Below are 18,765 nucleotides of genomic sequence, written 5' to 3'. Positions count from 1 at the left end.
TGTTTGTGTGTGGGGTGGGGGGAGCAGGATTCAGACCTATTCTCAAATGCTAGAGGGGCTCGTGTCTTAAAGATGTCCTTCTGCATGCCTTTCTGCTCAGGAGATGACCACTCTTTGCTTTCTAAGTTTGACTGCCTAGTAATTTTCTATAGGAGGTTTGTTCAAAACGTTTGGAAACCTACACTTCCTGTCATTTACCCTGCACCTTCCCATCTGCTGGGCCCTGCCCTCTCCTTTGTGCCTTTTGCCACTGGTGTGGACTTCCTTACCTTTTTCTCCCCTCCCTGTGGTCGGCTTCCCACATGGGTGTGAGCTGTCACCATTTATCAAACTCTGTGCTGGGGCATTAATTTTGATCTTGAAAACCCTGTGAGGTAGGTAGGGACCTAAGTGCCATTATCACACAGCTGTGTGGTAATATGGGACCCAGGACAGCATAGCACTGTCCATAGTAAATATTGAACTATTAGGTCCATACTGGGATCAGCAAACTACTATCAACTCTGACTTATGGCCTGTTTCTTTGTGAAGTCACCACCTAAGAATGGCTTTTAAAGGGTTGTAAAAGAGAGAGAGAGAATAGGGGCTGGGGCTCAGTGGTAGAGCACTCACCTAACACCTGCGAGGCTCTGGGTTCGATCCTCAGCACCACATAAAAATAAATAAATAAAATAAAGGCATTTTGTCCAACTATACCTAAAAAATAAATTTAAAAAAAGAGAGAGAATATGTGACAGAAACATAATGTGACCTTTGAACATTTCCTATCTGCACTTTATGCGGTCTGGCAAGCCCTGGTATAAAATATGCAGAATTTAGCACAGATGTTGGAGACTTACTGCTTGGGCCCTAGAACCCCAGTCTTGTGTATTAAAAATAAAAATCGTCTATCAAATGTGGTGGCTCACAGAGCTGTTAGAATTCAAGCATGTAAAGAATATAACCTTGAGTACACTTTCTCTGGAAGCACTGAGAAAGGGATCTCTGGGCCTCTGACAGGCTTCTCAACCCAGTGGGCACGAATGTCCTGGCTCTGAGCCTCTGGCTACCCCAGCCCAGAGTGTGGCTTCCTTAGAGCATGTTCCCTTTGGCAGGAGGAAAGGGACCTGCCAGCTGCCCATTGTGCCTTGTCCTGCTGGGAGGTCAGCTCTGCCTTCCTCCCACCCCCATCCCTGCTGACAGTCAGCTGTGCCACTCACCAGGGCTGGGCACAAAGCCCACACCAAGTACCTCACTGGGCCCAAAGGTACCAAGGCTCCTCTACACACTCTACCCTGGCTGAAGCACTGGCCTGGCAGCAGAAAATGCAGCCTGGGGCTCATCCTCTCTGTGTGAGCTTCCTCCTGCACCTGCCAAACAGGTAGACATCTGTGTTTCCCCAGACCCAAGCTTTTGACCAGTGCCTGCCTTCCTACTAAGGAAAAGGAGCAGGAAGGGTAATCCCAGGGCCCAGCCAGCCTTCCTCTCTTGCAAGAATGGTCTGAAAAACAATTTTGAATGGAAAATTAGTTAATTGTAAAGATTTAAAAATTCAAATGATCAGATAATCAGAAACAGTATTTTCTGATCTATATAGAGATGAACTCAGTTCTCATTAGCAATGGAAGAATTGAACATAAAAGGTCAATAAATTTTACTATATGGAACCATAAACAGGTATATCAAAAGACCTAAAATAATTTTAAATCAAACACAAAAAAAGTTAATGTCAAATATGACAGAGGAAGAATTAATATCCTTAAAATAAAAGTTTTTAAACAACAAAGCTCTTAAGACATAACAGCATTAAGCAAGTACTTATGTAGCATATTATGCCAGACTCTGTACCAAGTATTTTATACACACTTAGTCACTTAGTTATTTAATCCTTGTAAACAACACTATAAGAAAGATACTATCATTACCTCCATTTAACAGATGGAGAAACAGAGGCACTGAGAGCTGAGTGACCTGCCTACAGTGCACAGCCAGCTCATGAATGGTGTAGCTACGATTTGAACCCAGCTCATTGTTGGGTGTGAGCTCTTAAACTCTTATCCTAACCAGAAAAAAAGATAGACAGCAGACAGTACAAAAAGAGGAAGTGCAAATATCTGAGAAACATAAGAATTATTTTTCAGCTTCAATGGTAATCAAAATGCAAATTAAAATGAGATACCATTTTTTTGTCTTTGAATTGGAAAGGCTTTTTAAATATTATAATATTAATAAATACTGGCAATACAGGAGTGAGACAGACTCCCAGATTGCTGAAGTTGTAATTCAAGTAGCTTTTTTGAAAAGTATTCTGACAGGATTCTCAGAAAGGTCTATACCCTTTGACCAGGAATTCCCATTCTGAGAATCTAATTTGAGAAAATAATTAGAGTGACAAAGATTCATGCATAAAGATGTTTATAGCAATTCTATAAAAAATAATGAAAAATTAGAAGCAACCTAAGTATCTGATAATAGGAGATAAGTAAATTGTTTAATCTTCATAATGGGCAATTAGGCAGCCATTATAAATAAATCTGTATAACAAAAGCACCATAAACAAAGTGAAGAGACATACTGTAGTACTTGCAGTGCACATAACAACAGAGGGAGGATTTATATAAACAAAAGAAAGAATCAATAAGAAAAAGGCAAACAACCAAAGAACAAAACAAGCAAAGGATGTAAATAGGTAATCTGTAGAAGGCATGGCAAAGAAACATGAAACAGTGCTCCATCTCACTAGCAGGAAATGCACGCTAATCAGATATACTTATCAGAATAGCAAGAGTCTAAAGGCAAAGATACAAAGAAACAAATTCATATTCATTGCTGATGGGAGTACAAATGACTTTGAAGAGCTATTTGACCATCTTAAAGTTAAAACATATGAGTCTCTGTGACTCACGGACGGTTCTAGGGATCACCTGGCACAAATGTCAATTTCTACCAATAGACATGTTAAAAATTTTTCATTGAAGTATTGTTGTTCAAAGTTCATTGAATTACTGTTTATAATAGCAAGCATGTTCGTATTATTGTCATGTAACATTTTTATATATGATATATTACAAAGTAGCAACAGTGATCATTATTAAAGAACTATCATTCCGATGGAAGTGAATTTTTAGAATAGGATTTTACATGAGCTACTATGCATGGTTAAACTGAGTGAGCTAGATCTGTTCCTATCAGCTCAGATAAATTTCTAAAACAATGCTGAGGATAAAGAGCAAGTCACACAAAAGATACATATTTGGATACTATTTTTGGAGATCTTTAAGACAAAATATTACATAGTAGTTAAGGACACATGTATTGAAAAATGTACAAGAGTACAAATAATGTACACCACCTTCAAAACAGTGGTTACTTCTGTGAAGGAGAGCGGGGTGGAGGGGCAAAAGTGGGAAGTGGGACTTTTTATTTTCTTTAAGGGAAGGATTGAAACAGATATGGCAAAATGTTAACCCATGTTCTAAGTTTGGGTGAGGATATATACTTTTCTGCATACTAAATTATTTCAAAATTTCAAGCAAATTAGTTTTTAATTTACTTTTTTAATAATGTACAAGTCCATGGAGAAATGTTTATGGTGTAATGTTAAGGGATAAAAGCAGTATAAAAATATACACAAATATTTAAAAATTTCACAAATTAAAGGTTTAAAAGAGAGATACCAGATATTCATGGTGATGGATGAGATTGTGTAGTCCTGCGTTTCTTTACACTCTTCCATTTCTCTTTTTTCATTCCATGAAGATGTTTAATTTTTATATCCAGGAGAAAAAGTTAAAACAACCATAGAAAAGTTAAAACAACCACCTGAAGGTGCTTAGCTCCTAGGAGAGGGATCTGATAGGATGGAGCATCCTGGATCATCAAGTGACCTGGACTGTTGCTGGTGTGGCCACTTTGTGGTTGTGCAAGTCTGAGTTCGTTCATGGCCCTACCCAGCAAACCCTTCCTGAGCACCAAGCACCATGCTAGTGACCCAACAGTGAGCAAAACACACGCTCTTTGCCTCACCACAGAATGTGGAGCTGGTGAGGAGGGGACAGTAAACACATCACCCCATGGATATGCACAAGTGTGGCATGTGCATCTTTAGAGCACAGGGTCCTCATGAGGAAAAAGGACAAGGACAGTAGCAAAAATCCAATATGGAACAGGTGGATAGTGAACCTAGCATTTGAATGACATTTAGATTGGAGTCAAAAGAATGAGGAGGTTTGGAACCTTCAAAAGTGAGGACATTGAAAGAAAGGAAGGCCTTACGGGGAATAAGAGCAGATCTGGGGCGCAGAGGGGAGCAGTGGTGAGGCAGGGGCAGTGAGCATGCCATCAAGGGTCATTGAGCCTTGACTTTTACATGTGTGAACTGGGGTTTATGATGACGCTTTCACCTTCGGGTGAGTGTTCAGCCCTGTTATACAAACCCACTTCCACAGCAGTCTTATCTCTTCTTCACAGGTGGGGTGTGTCACTCCTGGGGCTGGAACGAGCATGGCATGTGTGGGGATGGCACCGAAGCCAACGTCTGGGCCCCGAAGCCTGTGCAGCTTCTGCAGTCAGCATCAGGACTCCTTGTGGGATGTGGCGCTGGCCACTCCCTGGCCCTCTGTCAGCTGCCAGCATATCTTGCACTGGGCCAAGATCCCAAGGTCACCTACTCTCCCCTGGATGCCACGGAGGACACCAAATCTCAGGAAGGCATGGACAAAAGGAGAAACTGGAAGGAAAGACAATCAGAAACTTCAGCCCAAAGCCATTCTGACAATCCCAGGAGTGAAGGGCTGTGATAGACAACCTAATAAAGTGGCTTTTTTTCTCCAAAAGTTTTTCTGGAGACTGACTTTGTTGGGTTATGGGATTGACCTGAGAAGGACGTGGAGGCACAGCTGATTGAGCTGACCACAAACCAGAACAGCAGAGGCTGTTTTCCCGGTATCTAGGCTTTTAAGAAGAACACATCCCTTTTATTCAGTGAAGGATGGGTCCCCACAAAAGGACATGAAAATCTAAAATTCCAGCAGAAGTTTCCAGCCTCTCCCTGCCTGGTAGAGCCAGAAAACCCCACACTAGTGCCATGACTGTTTTGGTCCAGCAGTGTTTGATTCAGCTAGACAGAGGGTTCCTTGGTCATGCAGAAGCAGCCACAAACCCCATGCTGGGGTTTCACTCTAAGGGAGAGAGCTTGCAGTTTGTCCATTCAAGAATACTAAGGTGCTTCACCTGGACACTTTGAAAGGAAGGTGCTTTCATCTTGCTAGCTAGGGCCAAGGGAGAGAGGGCTGGGGTATGGGGTCATGGAATGAGTAAGTAGATAAAAGGACATGATTCTTGGAAAGACCCAGAAGAGGAGGTCCCTGGGAAAACTAATCTCAAACCAATGAAACTCTCAGAAGTTTCATCATCATCTAAGCCAGGCAGGACTCTGGAGCCAACCTGGGTGATTGTAATGGCTAACGTGGATAGTTTCAGACCTGGGGTCTGTGATGACTAAGGTCCAGTGACTTTAAGAAGTTAAGAATCCTAAGACATCAAAGCTGGACCAGGACCCTTAATCACCATCTAGTCTAATGAACCTTCAAATTGCATTCTTCAGAGCCCCATTGAGTCTTCTGAGAATTCAGTGGCTCCTTTATGGACTACAAGTAAAGGAGGCCAAGTAGACAAAGGACTGGATTACCCACCTCCACTTTTTTCAAAGAAGCTTTAGTTCTACCTATATATAATGTATTTAGCATCACATAAGATTTCTTTAGATGATGGGGTCCTTGAGAAAGTTTAAAAACTATTCATCTTATCCAACATTTTCATTGTTGTAGGAAAATGGAGGCCTACAGAGGGGGCAGGACCATCTCAAGGCCATACACCTCACTCCTGATCCAGGGTCCTTACTGGGAAGTGACCTCATCCAGGGTCTTGAGCCAGACAAGAGTGGGGTAGAGAGCAGCCTTGGGGCCAGAAGTGAGTTCAACTCCTGAGAGTATAGAGGAGGACAATCCTGAGCTCCTACAGGTCTGAACCTGGAGCACCAATAGGCTGATCTTAAGCACCAATTCATGGGGTCCTACTCCCAGTCCTGCATCCTAGAAACATGGCAAAGTCCTTGATCTTCACCTCCCACAGCCAACAGAGGTCAATATACCCTGTCTACACACTGAACTGGATTTGCCAAGGTGACCGAGTTCACAGAAATGGAAAATTGAATGGTCCAGAGATGATACTGCAACAAGCCAAGGTTACTGACAACTGCCCCTGGCCTATAGGCTGAATGGTCTGCATCAAACAGGCTGGAAATCAATCACACCTGGAATAATACTGAGGCCCATATTTGCTAGTCAGAGTTTCCATTAGCAAGGAATAATTTAAGCTCTCTCGTATGGTTACAGTGCAGGGCTCCCTCCTACTTCTTTGAGTACCTGCTGGAAGAAACCAAAATCTCAAGTCATCTGTTGCTGAATCCTAATGTGTCTCCCAAATCCTCCTTATGAACATCAAAAAGAAGTGCCTCAGGCTCCTTCTTAGGCTGAAACAGGATCAGGTGGTATATCAGCCTTGAGCCTGTTGATCTAGAACCTCAGACTCTTAGAACTGAGACAAATCCTTCTTGAAGCAGGCAGGGCACCAGATAGTCCATAAGCAGGAGAATGATTGGCTTTTGGCACCAAAAGACACCACAGGCCACCCAGTCACTTTAGAGTCTTCCTTTTACCCCTCCTAACAGCAGCATCAACAGAAAGGCTCTCTCCAAATCACTTCACTTATTGGCTTTGATGAGTCTGAAGGTTCTTGTTACACAATGAGTAAGGAAGTGTTGACAAGTGTCTCCTAGATTTTTTTCTGGACCCTCTAATTTCTATTGGTCATTCTCAGACTTTGTAAATGTCTACTCCCCCATTTCTGTTAGACCATGAGCTCTTTGAAAACAGAGGACCAGGTCTTAGTCAATTCTAAAGCACCTTCACTAAGTGTTGGTCCTAGTACAGAAGTTCCCAATAAATGCCCAATAAATGAACGAACTCATTAGTGTACCGTTAGGATCACCCTGAGGTTGGGGGAGGGGGTGTAAATGAGTGGCCTTTGCAATACCTTCATCCTTACCCATCTTCTGTTTTATCCCACAAATAAATGAACTATGCTGTGGAATCATAGCCATTTGACAGTCAATTAAGGTTAATATATACCACCTGGTTAACTAATGAGCTAGCTTGAGAAAATGCCCATTCATTTTTAAAATTACTTTTTTTCTGATCAACTAAGTAAATTAGTTCAAGAGCTGAACAAGCCCCCGCCCCACCCATTGTGTGCTCACAGGTCTTTGGCCTGACCCCTGGAGTGATTGTTGAAGGTCCAGCATGTACTGGATATTAGTGGGATGTGTCCATCCCTATCTACCACACTCACTCTTCCTTCCTGATCACAGGCACCCCATCTTCCCTTGAAAACCCCCCCACCCTTGGCCCTGGTTGGTTGTGAGAGCCATCAGACCAACCTTAGATGAAATGGTGCTTGTGAATCCAGGCCTGTTGCTGAGAATAAAGCCCTCCCACCACTCCAAGCCCTTCTGCACTTCTGAGTGAAATGACTTAGTGATGGATGGAAGTTGAGAGTTAGCATTCAAAGTTAGTGGGGACGTGGTGGGGATGTTAGAAGGAGAGGGTTCCAAGTCCTCAGGCACATATGGGTAACTGCTATAAATTCAGACTTTCAGAGTGACTGGAGCACACAAAGGGAGGTGGGCATGAGGAGCAGAGATTGGGGAGGCTGGTAGCCTCTATAAAAACTAATCAAGGGAGCTTAAAGTTCATTGTTAGGGCAGTGAGATTTTTAAGAAAGAGAGTAAAGTTGTCTCTCCGTGTGTGGGAGAAAAGGCAGGATGTGAAGTGATCCCTGCTTGTCATACCCATGGTGCTCCATGAAGAAGGTCAGGAGGCCAAGTCCTGAGGGCCTGAGATTTAGAACCAGCAACTCTAGTGTTCCTATCAGTTGCACCTCTCAGGGTCATCCCCAGGAAGCCTCTATTATCTTGAGTCAGATTAACCTAAGATCTGGGGTCAGATAACTTGTGTTAAAATCTTGACTTCATCATTCATTGGCCATATGGCTTTGGGCCAGTTACTTTATTCCTTTGTACCTTGTTCTCTTGTCTCTAAAATGGGACTATTTTGAGCTATCATTAGACAACATTTCTAAGATGTCCCCCCACCATGTAGATATGCAGTGTATATTAATCTCTTTTCTCCAGGAGCTACTGTGTCCCTGGAAACCCATATTCCCAATGGCTTGGTGTTCACCAGAGGCTCTTCTTTGATGGCAGATCCTTGGGGAGCATAAACATTTTCTTGTCATGGCCCCTTAGCCACCTAACCCCTGGGCAGAGGCTCCACTCTCCCCATACACTCTGTTCTTAGACTTCACAGGGCACCAGGAAGTTTAGAAAATACTTTGAGGAGATAAGAAACTGTTAGATGAAAATTTAGCACCCTCCTCTGCCTCCCACCCACTCTTCAGATCATTGACTCAGGTCATGCTGGGAGGTGTCCAAGGAACTAAAATCAGGGGAATACTGACACTCACTTATTAGTAGCCCTGGAAAGATCACGTTCCTCTCTGGGCCTCATTTCCTTCTCTCAAAAAATGCTCAGAGGTTGACTGCCCTGACCTTCAGGAGCTTTCCGCCCGCATTCATCAAGTCTCTAATGAATAGGAAAAAGTGTTGGATCTGCCACTCTGCCCCACACCGAAATCAAGTGAACAACCGAAGCAAATCAAGATCCCTGGGAGGTGACTGCACTCCTTCCAAGATGCCCTCAGATTGGGAGAAAGGGTATTCAGTGAAGTGGGTCACCTGACCAGGCCCTGCAAGGATACACTTAGCTAGGGCACCCAGACCTGACAGTCAGATCTCTGTCTCTGGCTTCATCAGATACAACAATGGCCCTAAGAGGGAGGTGACCATGGTCTGCATGGATGGCGGGAGCAGGATGTGCACTGACATGGCCAGATTCAAGGATGCATCAACATAGCATGATTCAGGGAGAAATCTCCATGACAGGTAACTCCCTAGAGGATGTGCTGGTTTTTTGTCAGATCTTCATACACTCTGTGCCTCTGGGAACTGTCCCTTGCCCCAAAAGGATGTGTAGTGCAAGGGGCCACCCTGCCCAGTTCCCCCTGCATGGGGCAACTTCCTCCTAGGGCTTAGCTTTTCCCCAGCGAGTAGACCACAGCACTTCAAGGTGGGTCCTTGAGATTGGCATAGTCAGGGCCCAGGCTTATCCCAGCCTAGCCATGGAAGAGAATCACGACACTGCCTGAAGGCAATAAAAACCCGAATCCATGCTTCATCTCAGAAGTCAGCTTTTTATTTCCGGGTCCAGGGCCCGGGGAGGGGAGTTTGTTGAGCTAAAGCATCGTTGCTCTCTTTCCAGGAAATGTTGTGAGCTGCAGTGAAAGCTCGAGATGTTGCATTTTTTTTTCAACTCAAGCATGTGTTTTTCAAAAATATCATCCTTCTCCCCCCCCCCCCCCACTAATTTTAGAATCAGACCAAAGCCAAGCTACTGTCCTCTGTTTCTATTGGGAAAATACTATATTTATTCGAGATGCAGAAGCGTGTCTCTGCAAACCTCCAATTGCTTCAGGAAAACAAATCTGCTTTAGACTATACAGAAACCATGATACAAAATTTATTTCATGCTCGAATCGCTTTGCATAACATTGGGCATGCAGTTTTTTACTCTGAAGTACTAAATTGCATACATCGCCAGGTTGTGCCTTGGTAAAGGTGGAGGAGGTTGCCCCTCCTGTGGTCCTGAACTTTTGGTGCTCTACATCCTGGTTTTAAAATAACACTTGGAAAATCCATACGGTGCTGATTATTTACTATGAACAATTTATTATGAAAGTTGGTCACACTGGATCTACACACCGATATGATGAGAGATTCAACCTAGACTAGCCGCTGCCAGGGGTCTTGGGGAGACGTCCGCTGGGTCACAAGCATGCCAAACAGAGAGGGAAGAAGGCAGCAGTGCGAGTTTCCACAATTCTATTTGGAGCAAAGTTCTCAGTTTCCGTGTGAGAGATGAACTATGAAGGTGAGGTCAATATGACCAATGACCGACCGACTGCCCTTTTTGGAACCTTTACTCTCGATCTTGTGTGCAAAAGGGGAAGCAATTTGTTCCCCATCTCCATCCTTCCTCCCCGGTCCCCCACTCCCAGAAATGTATAGGTTTCTACTGAACGCTGTTACAGTTTGGCTCCAACAATGTGTGTAAAAGTAAAGAGCTCTGAAAGAAAATATAGGACTTTTTCTTTTTCTTTTTGTTATTGTTGTTGAGGGTAATCATACAGTTGCAGGGAGGTTGGTGGGTTTGGTTTGCTGGGTTTTCTGTTTAACTTCATGCAAGTCATGCTAAGGAACCCCTCCACCCTCCCTCCCCAAATAAAATAAAATTTTAAAAAATGAAAAGAAGGAAAAGAAATCCTCTACGGTCAGTTACCATTTGGCCGTAGGAAAAGCTACGTCCGTCCTAGCACAATGCCTGGGCCACTCGGACTCGTCCGGCAAACCTGCATGGCGTGAATTTACTCTGTCCGAGGGTGAGGAGGGGCTGCAGGTCCACCCAGATGCTTAATAGCCACCAGTGTCCTCGGCCAAGCCGCCTGGTCAAGTCACTCTCACAGCCTCTGTCGGCATATACTTAGCAATGACAGGGCTTTCTTTGCAAAGATCTGTATGTAAAGAATACAATTAACACTTGAGCTTCTCTTCTCGGCTTTCCCATCCCGCTTGGTACTTAGTTTTTAAGGAAGGAGGAGGAAAGACAGAACAGCCGCATGCAGAGGCAGGCAGGTTCTTCTCCAGCTGGCTGGTTTCCCATGCAGCGAGCCAGCCTAGCAGCCTCTTTCTCTCCCTCCTGAGGAAACCAGTGGAGTCCCTATTTCTTCTCCTACTCTGAGTCCAAACACCTGGACTCAGGAAACATCTGCAGGGCTTACGGCTCTGAATCATCCTGAAAAAAGCAAGTCCTTGGTGGCTGTCAGGACTCCATGAGAGCTGGGGCTGGTGAACAGGGCTAGGGCACAAAGACCCTGGCTCCTAAGGCCATGTGGGCTTGGGAGACGGTAACACCTGTGGACAGTGGTTGCTGCTGGGCTCCCCAGTTGCTCCAGGGAGATGGGGCTGCTTCTGTCCCACATTCCCAGGGCTTCTGGAAAGATAGCAGGAGACTCCCTTGTCTGCTCTTTTAGGCCACATCAACTGAGCCAACATTCAAGATGAAGGAGACAGGCAGCCCAGGAGAACTTACTGGAAATGGTCTCCCTGTTTCCCCCTTACTCTCCAGGGTGGCCCCTGCTCCTAAACATTCTAGAGACTCCACCTGGTAAAAAGCCAGTTGCAAAGGGGAGCAGCAGACCCATCAATGGACAGTGCCAAGAATGGGGCCTCCCCAAGGATGGCAGCCCTCCACCATGCAGCACCATGCGGGGAGTGGTACACCGCACTGAGGTCCGAGGGACCTCAGGCAGGGCAAAGAAGCAGGGACCAGCCTAGATCAGGTGGCACAACTAAGCACTAGTGACCCAAAGGACTTTCCCTCATCTCACTGGACACTGCCTCTCCTCTTCTAGGTCTGCCTTTGATTTCAAAATCTGTTTTCTTCTCGAATCTGGTTTCAAATACTGAAGCAGTTGACAATGGCCACAAGCTACACCAACTATTACCCTCAAAAATCTGACTACTTGACTGACCCTTCATTGGCATGCACCCGTGTGAGCATGTGAGGCACTCCAAGACATGCAGAGCTGCCTAGCCAGCCTGCCGCACAGAGAAAGGCTTGCCCTGCCTTCCAGCCCAGCCATGCCTGGAGCCTTGCCCTAGAGTGCTCTGCAGCCCAACCCGTCCTCTCCCCAGCCCATGCTCAAGCTCTAACAGAAGCCTGTCTCCATCATGTCAGCCTGAAGTTCTGACTGTGCAGAGAACTTGAGCAAAGGCTACCACTGGTCTCAGTCTTTGCCAACCACAAGGGGGCGCTGAGCACACCAGCAGTGGCCAATGGGCACTAGCGATGGAAGGGGCTGTACAGAGTCCTGCTTACCCACCTCCTCCTGGCAAGTTTTCTATCTGCCACTAGTAATACTCTATCTGCCACTGGCATACACCTTACCTCTGCAAGGACAATGGCCTTATCCCCAAGCCCTGAAGCCACCTCTCTCTTCATGCCTTCCCTCCTTCTGACTTGTGGATTCTTATTAAAGGATGCCTCTTCCTTAACATGGATCTTGGGTAGATAAGTTTACAGGGTCCTGGCTATGCCAGGCCCCTCTCACCATCTTCCTCAATCAAGGGAGAAGAGAGATCACTTTGCCTGTGGACCTGACCTGCCCCTGTCAAACCAACCTAGTGAAGCCGAGGCTGCTCCTGCATCCCTGGGTGCACCCTGCCTTCAGGTGCACCCACAGTCAGCCAGCCTGTGCCAATCCCCTTTCTACTACTTAGCTCAGTACTGACCCACAGCTGCCTGGGCCACAGGTTTTCTCTGCCAGCCTGACATCTCACTTGGGAGAAAGGGACTCTGACCTCCAGGGGCCAACCCTGGGGGACTCCCTCCATCCTTGCCCCCCTTACTGTGCCTGCCTGCCCCTCAGCGTCCCTTGCCCGCCGCCCTGCCCACCCACCTGCAGGAGCGCGAGGCGGGCCCGGCCGATGCATAGTGCTCCAGCTTCCTCTACATACCCTTTCTCATTCCTCCACCAGGTGGGCACGCGTACTCCCCGGTTGATAAGAGGAAGCAGGGTCCGTATCTCTCGCGGGTGCCCGAGCGCGTAAAGGGCAGGCCCTCATCGGGAGTGAGGGCCTGGTCTATGTGGGGGCAGTCTTCGTTCGCCAGCGCGGCCTTCGCCACCTCCCCATTCAGTTTGGAATCTTCAAACATATAAGCAGAAGCTATTGAGACACTGAAAACTGTTTAGTGAGGGGGGGGGACAGGCCAGAGGAGGGGCATTTGACAAAGGGAAGCCCATCCCTAAGGATGGAAAAGTGGGCAGGTCATGGAGTAGGGTGCAAGGTTTGGGGAGGCCTCAGCTCGTTCAGGCAGCCCACAGGCTGCCCACCGTGCTGGGAAGGGAGAAGGGGCTCCTGGGTTTGCTCAAAGTTTGCAAAAAGATGAATTGGTGATGGGCCCCGCATGCAGTGCTGGGGGCCAGGCCCAGGGCCCAAGGCAGGGCCAATGAGACAGCATGGTGTGGATGTGGTCATGGGGAGAGAGCCAGACACAGAGCTCAGGGAGAAGACAGACAGACACGCAGAAATGCTCCAATCCAAAGAGGCAGACTTCCAGACCCCCTTCTGCCACTGACCAGAGCCCAACTACCTTCCATTGACACTCAGTCAACCAGTCAGACTTCTCCCCATCCAGACCCCACCTGATTTTCTCCACTCCACCTCTGTTTGGATTCCATCTGATCACTTGGTTCATTCTGTTCTTCCATATACACACGCTCTGATTTCTCCGCCACCCACCCCCCACAACTCCATATGGACTCTATTTGGTTGCTCTGATGTCCCTTCCTCTGTACAGACTAGGCCTGCTCATAGCTGTTACTCTGACCCCACAAGGACCTAATCTGATCACTCTGTCCCCTGTACAGACTAGGTCTAGGTACATCTTCTATTCTGTCCCCATAAGGACCCAATATGGTCATTCTGACTCCCCATCCCCTGTGCAGACTAGGCTTGGTCACACATTTTACTCTGCCCTGCACTCAGATCCGATTTGACCACTCCATCTGCTTGGTCCCCATGCAGACCCACACTGACCACTCAGTCCACTCTGCTCCCCACACACACCAAGCCAGCATCGTTGCCCACAGGCTCTGGCAGGCCTGGTCAGCTCGCACAGGGACAACAGGGATGTATGCATGAGGCTTGATGGTGGGACATGGATGTGGGAGGGGCTCCCATTCCTGTCTCCTCTGTCAGTATCCCTGGCAAAGCAGAGCAAATGGATGTGTTGAAGACAACAGTGGCTGATGGACTTGGGTGGAGAAAATTCAAGTCTTGGCCTCTGTGGTCGCCTGAGAAGGAAGCTGGGAGGAGGTCAGGGAGCACATTTGCTGGGGGCAATGTGTGGCCAGAGCAAGGAACCCTGTCTCTCCCAATTCCAGGAGCAGAGTGGTGGCAGCTTGGGTTGGCCAAGGTGGCCTTTGCCCTTGCCCCATCACTTTTAGGGACTAAGCCTGTCCCATGCTGTCGGCCCTCAAAGCAGAATCTTTCTGGCCAGGGTGCAGCCAACTTAAACACTGCATCTAGAGTGGAAGCCCTTTTGTGGAAGGAAACCAACATGAGCAACCATGTTAGGGGAGACTCTCTAGAAGATTAAAGAGGGGGAAAGCCGGAGACAATTTCCACCCAAGTTGACACTTTCCCATGATCCTGTTCACATCATGTAACTACACGCAGAGTGATCCTTTCCCGCGTGCACACACTTGGCGTACACGTGGGTGGGATCATCACCCGTGTACACATCATGTCACTACAAAGAGGCAGTCAGTCAAAAGAGAAATGGACCAATCAGGTTTATTCATTAAAGCAAATCCAAAAAAAAAAAAAAAAAAAAACCCATCATAATTTTGGAACTTAAAAAAGTCTCTCATACAAGATGGCAAAGCATTTCACGTACAGTGCGTTTCTTGACAAATCCCAGGGGCTTTACTCCCCAATTTACTCTGAACCAGAAAGGCCAGTTACCAAGGAAACTCTGACACCATGTGACTGGGGCTGGGGGCTGCCTAGCTCCCTGGGGCGTGTCTGCAGGCACACGTGTGTGCTCACAGACACACTAGAGGGCCTGCACTCTGGTTGGCCCTTGTCTCCCTCCCCCGGGGATCTCAGGGCAGAGGAGGGTGCTGGGCAGAAGGGAAGGAAACAGTATGAAGTGGAAGTAAATGAGGCTGTGGCAGTTGGGACCATAGTACCCTGCATGAGTTTCCCTCCAGGGGAAGGCCAGTAGGCCCTCCCAGGCAGTGGCTCCCTCTAGGAGGGGCCTGAGAGCTTGTTCTCTTTCTTGGCCATGATCTATCAATGGAAGTGACCACGGCCTGCAGTTCTTGTCCAGAAGAGCTCCCCCTCTCTGCCTCTGCCTCCACTAAGATGGTGCAGTCAGAGACTTTCCTCTAGCTCTGCCCACAAGTCCCCGTGCCCCAAGGACTCCCAAATCCCACAACTTTAAAGGGCCCAAGTTGGGGCTTATTTTCCCTGAAGGGGCAGGGGCAAGGAGCAACCACCAGGGGTCCTTGGGGGGATTCCCAGGACACTCTTGAGCCTGCTTTTTCTTTCAGCCTTGATCTTTGAGGAGGAAACTAGGACTGAGTGGCTGCTGGTTTGTCTGCAGTTCGGGATACTCTCAGAAACTGGGGCATCTTCCTTCTCCATCTCCAGTAGGGTGACAGGAAAGACCCAACTGTCTAAATCTGGGGAACCAGTGAAAAGGACCACAGATTCAAACTCAACCAAGATTCCCCACCCGCTGCCCCAGTCCATCTTTGGATGAGATGGCAGCTAGAAGCCTCGGTTCCCACCAGCTTTCCAGAGGGCTGGGGGCCCTGCCTCCTCTGGCTCAGGGCCCCCGGGCCCCTACTAGACCCACAGGCTGCAATGATGAAATGACAACATGGGCAGCGTCTCAGAGATGGTTTCCAGGCTTTGAAATGGGCTGAGATGAGCGTCCGCAAGAGGGTCATTTTTTTTTTAAACTTTGGAGCAAAGAGAACTGTGTGGTGGGGCCCTCAGCAGCAGGCTGCCTTTACTGCCCGTCTCCAGGCACCGCGACATACTTACTGTTCACACCAGCATGGGCGCCCGTGGCGCACGCAGGGCTGGGGTGGGGTGGGGGTTTCTGGGCATTTCCCTGGGTATGCCCCAAGGGATCTGCCCAGCTGGGGATTCAGGGGAAAACATCCCGGGCTAAATGGGGACAGTCTGTGAGAAAGACGTTCACGAAAACCAGCACAAGTCATGCAACAAAACGAGGAGAGAGAGAGAGAGAGAGAGAGAGAGAAGAGAGGGAGACATGATTAGTGGAGAGAGAGAAAGACAGAATGTGAACAACATGGAAAAGAACACCCATGCCTGGCCTTCCGAGTCAGCGCACTTCTCCACTGCTTCCCCCTTAGCCCACCTGGGGATAACAAGGACCCTATTCAGGGTCCACGCTGCCAACTCTGCTGCTGGGCCCACACAGACTTTTCAGCCCCACATCCTGCCTGGTCAACTCGGCCCCCAATCCCATCACCCTCCCTGCCCTGAGGCTAGCACCACTTCCTGGGCAGCCACTGCAGCCCACCAGGAGACAGGCGGAGGGATCAGAGATAGGGGACTTTGTACTCTGCTCTCAGGGGAGGAACCCCTCACCCAAAAATGACCCAGAGGCCTCAGTGGTCCCAGTAAGCTGAGGTAGGGGCTTCTCTGGGACCTCACTGCTGCCCTGCACACATACCACCGTCCCTCTTTCCTCGCCATTCCTGCTCACCTATGATGAGACCCTGCATTCCTGAATGCGGCACCACAAAGGATCAACCCACATCACAGCAGCAGAGATGGACAAGACACATGTGAATGAACATAGCAGAACAAAGGGAGTACTCTAAGCTGCCCAGAACAGGTGGTCTGGGCCCCGGCTGCCCATTTTAGTGAAAGAGGCGGCTTCTTCTGGGTCACCAGTGACCCAGGCTGGGCCTGTCTGGCCTCCCCCTATGAGGACCCACAGTCAAGTTGACAACCAGGTCCTTGACAATTCCCCAGGACAAGACTCCCAACACTGAGGCCATCAGCCATGGCTCAGAGGAGGAGGTCAGAACAAACCTGGGACATATACACAGACTGAGGTTTCAGGAGTGGCCAAGAGGTGGAGGTGAAAGGAAGGTGCAACTGCCCAGCCAGGAGGACTTGCTTCAGTCCTGGGCCCAGCCTGGGCATGAAGGTGAGAGTGGGATGCCCTCAGGGCCCACATATTGCACTTGGTCCCACAGGTCTCAGAAGTGAAACTGGAGAACCCTGGGTTTTATGGAACTATTTACTTGCCCTTGGAAAGGCCTGGATGGAGTTTGCTGCATTTCACCTGCCAAAATCCCTGGAGGGTCTGGTCTCTACCCACCACCACCACTACCTTCCTTGCCTCTGGCTTCTCCCTCATTCTCTCACAAACTCACCCCCAGCCCGTACCCATCTGGGCACACAGTTCCAAGCAGAAACAGAGGAAAATGGGAAGGGAGGCCAGGACACAGAGATGAGGCAGGACACTCCCCTAGGAGCCATATCCTACTGGTGGCACATAATCCAGGTCTCACATGCCTGGAGGGAGGTGTGTTCTGGTGAGGGATGAGGCTCAGAGTGGAAACGGGGTCTCAGAGCCTGGTTGGGGGGGGGGTCTGAACATTAGGACAGCACCAACACCACAAGGTGCTTGGGAAGGAGATGGGAACACAGCAAGAGGGATGAGGTGGAGGGGGAAGGCAGGAGGGTCTAGGCATCTAGGTTCGAGAGGGCACCCGAACATCTCCTTAGCTATAGAACTATCCAAACCCCAGACTCTTGGGGTCTCAGAAACCTGAGGCCAGAGCGAAGTGTCTCCCAGGGGCAGGGCTGCCAAGGCTGGGGAAGGACTGTGGAACTCAGGGGAATCCCTCCCACAGGAGTGCAGGTCTGCTGCAGCATGGGAAGGGGGCTATGTCCCTGGAAGTAGCTGGTTTGTAAGTCTGAATACACACATCCACGCTCCTGTGTGTGTGTCCTCAGCACTTGGATAATATCACCATTTGTCTAGGCATACAGAGGAATCTGGGCCTGCCTGGAGTGAAATGGAGATCCTTGACTGGCTGGTGTGCGGCTCCTAAGCTTGGATACCAGTCCTGAAAGATGGAGTGTCAGGAAGGATGCAGAGGAAGGGTTAAGTAGTGTCATGATGACACCCCTCAGGCTGAGCATGCTGGGGCCCATAGTGGAGCTGAAAGCTAGGCCAGCCCAGACCTTCCCCCAGAGCCCCAGGAACTGTCCTTGCACTGATGGCGGATCCTGTGGTGAAATGGCTAGCTAATCTGAAGCAGAGGGGTGGGGCAGGGCTTTCTATGGACAGTCATAACTTGGCTGGAAGACTTTCCCCACCCCAGGCCCCTGTTTCAGCCTCTGAGACCCCTGTCCACCCTCTGGCCCAGCCCAAGACACTAGCCATGTTCCTCTCAAGTGCTTACAGAAATCCCAGGGGAGAGGGTATGGGGGAGGGCAAAGGGGCAGAGAAGCGGGCCTTGGGAATACTGCTCTGGCTGGCCTAGCTATGGGATGAAGCCTAAACAGGATGAGGATGAGGGAGTGGGTCAGAGAGCACATGGGCAGGGAAGGAGGTCAATCACCACTGGGGGAGGCCAACTGAACCAAAGGGAAACTTCCTCATCTGGGTCTGAACTAGTCTGCAACCCCCATGCCAGACCTGGGCTTGGGGATGTCCTTCACAGACTAACCTCTCCTGTCAACCTCAACCTCGTGCTCACCCGGGTACTCCTTCTTAGCTCATTGTTGTCATTCTTCTCTGGGTCATCCAATCCTTTGAGATCCCTGTGTCCACAGAATAAGTCGATGGTATTCCATGGGTAGAGGTAGACTATGGGCTTTATATCTTCAGACCAGAGCCCCATGATCAACTTTATGTGCTATGTGCAGATTCTCATAAAACTGAGATAGTCCCATAACGAACCACTAGCCATGGAATATTAGAATAT

The 18,765-nt window shown here is 48.5% G+C and overlaps 2 protein-coding genes across 2 annotated transcripts in view; one reads left to right on the top strand and one right to left on the bottom strand.

Moving 5' to 3' along the window:
• Positions 1 to 4,814, top strand: part of Sergef (secretion regulating guanine nucleotide exchange factor) — a 227,047-nt gene extending 222,233 nt beyond the window's left edge. Inside the window, 2 exon segments of the mRNA XM_048788447.1 lie at positions 4,450 to 4,697; positions 4,700 to 4,814. Coding sequence (XP_048644404.1) covers positions 4,450 to 4,697; positions 4,700 to 4,753 — 302 coding nt within the window. The 3' untranslated portion in view covers positions 4,754 to 4,814.
• Positions 4,815 to 9,328: 4,514 nt separating this feature from the next.
• The window catches only part of Kcnc1 (potassium voltage-gated channel subfamily C member 1), a gene marked incomplete at its 5' end in the record, with an annotated part of 42,344 nt that continues 32,907 nt past the window's right edge, over positions 9,329 to 18,765 (bottom strand). The window contains 2 exons of the mRNA XM_048788203.1: positions 9,329 to 10,725; positions 12,731 to 12,919. Of these exons, the coding sequence (XP_048644160.1) occupies positions 10,661 to 10,725; positions 12,731 to 12,919 (254 nt within the window). The remainder of the gene's footprint in view (positions 10,726 to 12,730; positions 12,920 to 18,765) is intronic.

This window comes from Marmota marmota, unplaced genomic scaffold (assembly GCF_001458135.2).
Source record: "Marmota marmota marmota unplaced genomic scaffold, marMar, whole genome shotgun sequence".
NCBI lineage: Eukaryota > Metazoa > Chordata > Mammalia > Rodentia > Sciuridae > Marmota > Marmota marmota.
This window is presented reverse-complemented; position numbering and strand designations above follow the sequence as displayed.